Here is a 6,051-nt window from a genome sequence, read left to right as displayed (position 1 = left end):
AAGATATTCTTGGTCTTGAAGTGCTGTATCTTTGTGCAATTGGTGCACTAATGTATCTTGCTAACTATACGCGACCGGACATAGCTTTTTCTGTTGATTTATTAGCAAGATATAGTTCGGCACCAACATAGAGACATTGGAATGGTGTTAAACACATATTTCGTTATCTTCGAGGAACAACTGATTTGGGATTATTATATTCAAAGCAACCAAAATCGAAACTGGTTGGATATGCAGATGCTGCATATTTGTCTAACCCACATAAAAGGCGATCACAAACAGGATATTTATTCACATATGGTGGTACTGCTATATCTTGGCGATCTATAAAGCAAACTATCACTGCCACTTCTTCCAATCATGCCGAGATACTTGCGCTTCATGAAGCAAGTCGAGAATGTGTAGATTGAGATCTTTGCTTCAACATATCTATGAAGAATGTAATCTTTCAACAATCAGCGAGAAGTCAACTATAATATACAAGGATAATACTGCATGTATTGCTCAAATAGAAAGAGGATATATTAAATGTGATAGAACCAAGCACATCTCACCAAAATTCTTTTTCACACATGAACTTCAGAAGAAAGGTGAAATAGATGTTCGGCAGATTCGCTCAAGTAAAAATCTAGCAGACTTATTCACGAAAGCATTGCCTGCAACAATATTTAAGAAACTAGTACTGAAGATTGGTATGTGTCAACTCAGAGCCATTTGTTGACATGCTCACATAAGAGGGAGGCTTATACTCTTTTTTCCTTCGCCTAGGTTTTGTCCCATTGGGTTTTCCTAGCAAGGTTTTTAATGAGACCGTTTGAGAAGCGTATAATGAGAATATTGTACTCTTTTTCCTTCATTAGGATTTTTGTCCCACAGAGTTTTTTTTCCTAGTAAGGTTTTAATGAGGCATATTCTTAAGAGATGAATATCCTAGGGGGAGTGTTATAAAATCTTGACTTTTCATCTTCATCTCTAGATGGATATTCATCTGAATTCATCCATGACTATTCAACTTCTCATAACCCTCCAGTTTCATCATTAATGATGAATTAATGTATTTATGGCCTTTAATCTTATGGCCTTTGATCTTTCTCCTTTGGCCTATAAATGGGTGATATGTAGTCTTGTATCGGTAGGAGAAAAGTAAGAAAGAATAAAAGAGCCATTTGTATCTCATGGTCTCTTGTGTTTTCTTTCTCTTTATTTTCTATTGCTTTATTACTTTTACTTTTAGTTTCATACCAAATTTAAATATATTCAAGAATTTTATGGAACCAAGTTTGATGGAGCTTTTAAAAAATAAGCATGACTAGTAATTAATCCATTACCATTATGAGCCCCTCTCCCTCTCTCTCCCTCCCTCCTCCACCCCAATGCTCCCATGAGATCAATGGCTTGAATGCAAGACCTTCAATCTCTTTTTTTTAATGGTGGTGTGTTTCCGCAAACCTCTTCTGTGTAAGCTGTCCACCATCCAAACAAGCGAGGCATACCGTACTTAATAGCAATGTCACGTTCTTACTTCAAACATTTGTTTTTCACTCGAAAGGTTCAGAATGCTGCAAGAGTTCCATATTCTATAGCAAATCTTGGTCGCATGGCAGGGAAAGATGCACAGCAAAGTTATAGCCCTGATATCAATTAATAGATGATGGTCACTGATCACAAGCACTCCTCGCTTGGTATGTTAATGCATTCAAGAAATGTACATTGTAGAAAGATAGTTTGGGGAAGCCCTAGGCCATGACAAGAACTAAACCAAAAAAAGTGAACCACCACTATCTAATCTCTTTGGCGAGAATCAAACATAAACTATCCAAAACTTTACGCTGCAATCTTCTTTCCACAGTCCACCCTATTGATCTTCAGAGAAACATGAAGCAGAAGATCAGAAACCTGTCTCGAAGTAGGCCGCTCAGCAGGAGCTCTCCTGGTGCACTGCAAAGCCACGTCGAGAAGCTCGAACATGGATGACTCCTCGTGTGGTGCCGGAGGCTTCAGAGAAGGGTCCAGCAGCTCCTCGCGCCCTGAGGCCGGCAACCCAATCCGGGACTGCACCCACTTCACCATGTCCATATCTCCTCCGAAGGTCCTGTCTGTGGGCATCAGCCCGCTCACAAGCTCCATCAACACTATACCCATGCTGTAAACATCACTCTTCTCGGTAGCTTTCATGGAGTAAGCATGCTCTGTCCACATTGCAGAATAATAAGAATTCAGCGAACATCATGGATTCAGCGCATTCTGAATTAAAGTAGTTTGTAAAGTGTTTGTGGTGTACCTGGAGCTATGTACCCGTAGGAGCCAGCAAACCAAGAGCACGACTCAGTGTGTCCTTTCGAGTCGGCCTGGTGGCTCTCGGCGACTGCCTTAGCCAGCCCGAAGTCTCCCAGGTGTGCCTCCAAGTCTCCATCAAGTAGTACATTGCTCGACTTGATGTCTCTATGGACGATCTTCGGCACGCAGTCATGGTGCAGATACTCCACTCCCTTGGCAAGCCCAATGGCAATCTTTAACCTCCTCTCCCAGTTGAGCTCCCCCTTCTTCTTCCGACTCACTGCCGGCCTGTGCAGCCAATCCCAGACGCTGCCATTCTCCATGTAGTCATATATCAGCAGATTCTCACCGTTGTTGCTGAGAAATCCTAGCAGCTTCACCAGATGCCGGTGCCTGACCCCGCTTAGAATCTTCACCTCCCTTGCGAAGCTCTTATCCTGAAAGAAAAGGTCCCACTCCTTGTGTACAATCTTCTTTACCGCCAGGGTCTCGCCGGTAGGCAATTCAGCTTTATAGACGGTGCCCGACCCTCCCGACCCGACGGCGTACTCATCACTTAGATTGCTTGTGGCTTCCATTATGGCTTCCCACTTGAATTCCCGCCTCGCGGAACCTTTCAGCATCAACAAATGCCGGTAGGTTTGTGAGAAGCTCTTGGAGGAGTAGGCGGCACAATTGACTTCGCTTGACCTTCTCAAGTGATGCCTCCTGATTGATATCGCCAGGGCGATGAGGAGGATGACGGCGACGAGCGTCACCGAGGCAGAGATCAGGGCTATGAATACAGACTTTAGAGTCGAGCGGTGAGCGGTGGAATCGGACGTGGCACATGGTGGGAGGGGGCTGCCACAGAGGGCGAGGTTTGCAGCGAAAGACTGCGACGGCCAGCGAGAGAATTGTTCATCCAGTCTGCCTCGAAGCCCGTTGTAGGAGAGGTCAAGCCTCACCAAGCTGCTCATTTCGCCAACTTCGCGAGGGACTTCCCCGCTTAGCAAATTGTGAGAGAGGTTCAGCTCTTCAAGCTTGGAAAGAGATTTGAGAGACGATGGTATCTCCCCTATCAGTTTGTTGAAGCTGAGGTCTAATGTGCTCTGTAGCTCCTGCAGCTGTCCGAGCTCCACAGGAATCTCCTCAGAGAAAAGATTCCGAGAAAGCTGGAGCTCGTAGAGCCTGCTTAGCTTTCCAATGGAAGCAGGGATTGCTCCAGAGAACTGGTTATGGGCGAGGTTAAGGACATTGAGGGAAACAAGGTCGCCAATTTGATCGGGGAGTGAGCCATTCAGCAGGTTGTTATCAAGAGACAGCTTCAATAGATTGGAACAGTTGAAGAGTTCTTTCGGAAGCGAACCTGAGAAACCATTGGAAGAGAGTCTGAGCTCCCCTAGCTGAGGCAAGCTCCCAAACCATGTCGGAATGGAGCCACTCAGATGATTGTCATTCAGAACAATGTGGCTTAGCTTCCTGCATGATGCTAGCTCCTTGGGTATTTCTCCGGTCAGCGAATTGCTTGAGAGATATAGAAGCGAGAGAGATTCTATCTCTCCAAGCATGGGAGGAATTTCGCCAACCAATCGATTGCTCCCAAGACGAATCCTTTCAAGCATGGGTGAGTTACCTAATTGCGCAGGAATCTCAAAATTGAATGAATTGTTAGTGAGATCAAATGAAAGCAGAGAGCTCGAACCGCAGAGTGGAAGAATGCTCCCATTGAGTCTGTTGTTGGATAAATTCACTCTGGTAATGTTCCGGCAATTGAACATCTCATCAGGGATGCTACCTTCGAGTGAATTATTGTACAGCATGAACTGCTCGAGAGATTGCAGGAACCCGAAGGTGGCCGGAATTCGGCCAGAGAGTTGGTTATCTGCCAAGTCCAGGATTGTGAGCTGCCGGCAATTCCCCAGCGTCGGCGGGATTGCTCCTGACAGTCCATTCTGCCGAAGGTGCAGAAAGCTGAGCTGCTTCAGCCGCCCGACGGTAACCGGGATGCTGCCCGCGAACTGATTCCCAAAGAAGTCGATCATTCGCAAGCTCGAGCAATTGCCGATCGCCGACGGGATCTCGCCGGATAACTGATTCTCATACAAATAAAGAATTTCCAGCTTCCCGAGTCTGCCGATCTCCTCCGGCAGCTGGCCTACCAATCCATTGTGGTAGAGAGTCAACATCTGAAGATTGGTCAAGTTCCACAAGGTGCGAGGAATGGAACCCGACAAGCTGTTGTTGTTCAGCACGAGATCAGTCAGATTGGAGAGCTCGCCGAATTCGACCGGGATCGCACCGGTGAGGCTGTTGTTGGCCAAGTCCAGCTGCATTAAAGACCGGCATTGCGCCAAACTTGCGGGGATTCTGCCGGAGAAGTTGTTGGTGGACAGAAGCAAGTGCTGCAGATTTGGTGCATCCCGGCAGAGGTTTCTTGGCAGCCGGCCGGAGAGATTGTTTTGGGACAAGACGAGGAAACTGAGCTCACCCAGTTCCTCCAGCTCGTCCGGAATCTCGCCTTCGAGCTTGTTGACGGACAAGTCGAGCGTTTGGAGGCTGGCGAGTTTGCCCAGGGATTTGGGGATCGGTCCTTGTAGGTGGTTGCCCCCCAGGTTGAGGTAGACGAGTTGATTCAGCTCGCCGAGCTGACTCGGTATCGCCCCCTGGAGCGAGTTGTCCGCGAGGTTCATGATCCGGAGCCTCGCCAACCGTCCGAGTTCCGGCGGGATCGAGCCAGTGAGTTGGTTCTCCCGGAGGACCAGGTTCTCGAGATGAGACAGCTCGCCGAGTCGACGCGGCATCGAACCGGTGAGATTGCAGGCGGCCAGGGCGATCGTGGCGAGGTTGCGGAGGTTTCCGAGCGAGTCTGGAATCGGTCCCGAAAGGCCCGGGTTGTTGCCGAGCCGGAGGACTCGGAGGGCGGAGAGCGAGCCGACGGAAGGAGGAATCGGACCGGAGAGAAGGTTAGAGTAGAGGAAGAGAGAGGCAAGGTCGGAGAGGTTGGCGAGCTGAACCGGGATGGAGCCGGTCAACCGGTTGGAGGAGAGGTCGAGGGCCTGGAGGCGGGCGAGCCGGCCGAGCGCGGGCGACACCTGACCCCCGAGCGACGCGGCGGAGAGGTTGAGGCCCACCACGGCCGAGCCGGGGTCGCAAGCCACCCCGGTCCAGGAGCAGAACACCGGGTTGTCCGCGGTCCAGCCTTCCAGCACTCCGTACGGGTCGTCGAGGAAAGACTTCTTGACCTCCAGAAGGACATCCATATCTTCCAAGTACCGGCCAGAGGCCAGCACCAACAAAAGAAGAAGGAGTAGAAGGGAGAAGATGGCCATCGATCTCTAGAGCTTGTACTCTCTGAGGTAGTTTGCAAAGGTGCATGCATGAATATTTAGAGGAAACGAAGATGGTGAGAGAAGGAGGCTTCTTTGCTTGTAGTCCCCTCGGCAAGTGGAAAAAGGCCACCCTGTCAGGGGAACGTAGCCAACGACATTAAATGAGACCGCCCACGTTGGCCAGTAGAAAGACTAGTTGGTTTCGAGAGAGACAGAGAGAGATGATTTTGGGATATCGCGAGGAGATATAGCGGTTGGTACTTGGAGTCACACTTTGGGGAGATGTTAAAGCGACGTCGGGCGAGCTTTTGCGGGTTGGGTCTCAGAAAGGGAACGGTTGGGATCCTCCATTTGCATTTGCATCGCTCATTGTCACGCCACGCTCAGGCGGAGCGGAGTGCGGATTAGGTGCGATTCAGTTTCCGGCCTGATCTCCGGCAGGGTCCACGTAAGGCAATTGCAA

At 49.0% G+C, this 6,051-nt stretch overlaps 1 protein-coding gene across 1 annotated transcript; it reads right to left on the bottom strand.

The window, feature by feature from the left end:
* Positions 1-1,614: 1,614 nt before the first annotated feature.
* Positions 1,615-5,718, bottom strand: LOC103711425 (uncharacterized). Its single transcript, XM_008797560.5, has 2 exons — positions 2,282-5,718; positions 1,615-2,189 (listed from the first exon to the last, which is right to left on the bottom strand). Exons 1-2 carry the CDS (start codon positions 5,586-5,588, stop codon positions 1,825-1,827), a joined length of 3,672 nt encoding a protein of 1,223 aa, XP_008795782.2. The 5' UTR covers positions 5,589-5,718; the 3' UTR covers positions 1,615-1,824.
* Between the last annotated feature and the right edge of the window lie 333 nt (positions 5,719-6,051).

Source organism: Phoenix dactylifera, chromosome 1, assembly GCF_051530095.1.
Source record: "Phoenix dactylifera cultivar Ajwa chromosome 1, Ajwa_hap1_PhDact_Kaust_v1.1, whole genome shotgun sequence".
In the NCBI taxonomy this organism is placed as follows: domain Eukaryota; kingdom Viridiplantae; phylum Streptophyta; class Magnoliopsida; order Arecales; family Arecaceae; genus Phoenix; species Phoenix dactylifera.
The sequence above is the reverse complement of the archived record's forward strand: the minus strand, read 5'-3'. Positions and strand labels throughout refer to the sequence as shown.

What these genes read in the sequence shown, in the direction of transcription:
- LOC103711425 (XM_008797560.5), bottom strand. Translation starts at nt 5,588, where the DNA reads ATGGCCATCTTCTCCCTTCTACTCCTTCTTCTTTTGTTGGTGCTGGCC. An exon ending in CTACGGGTACATAGCTCCAG is followed by an intron (nt 2,190 to 2,281) that starts GTACACCACAAA and finishes CAATGTGGACAG; the next exon opens with AGCATGCTTACTCCATGAAA.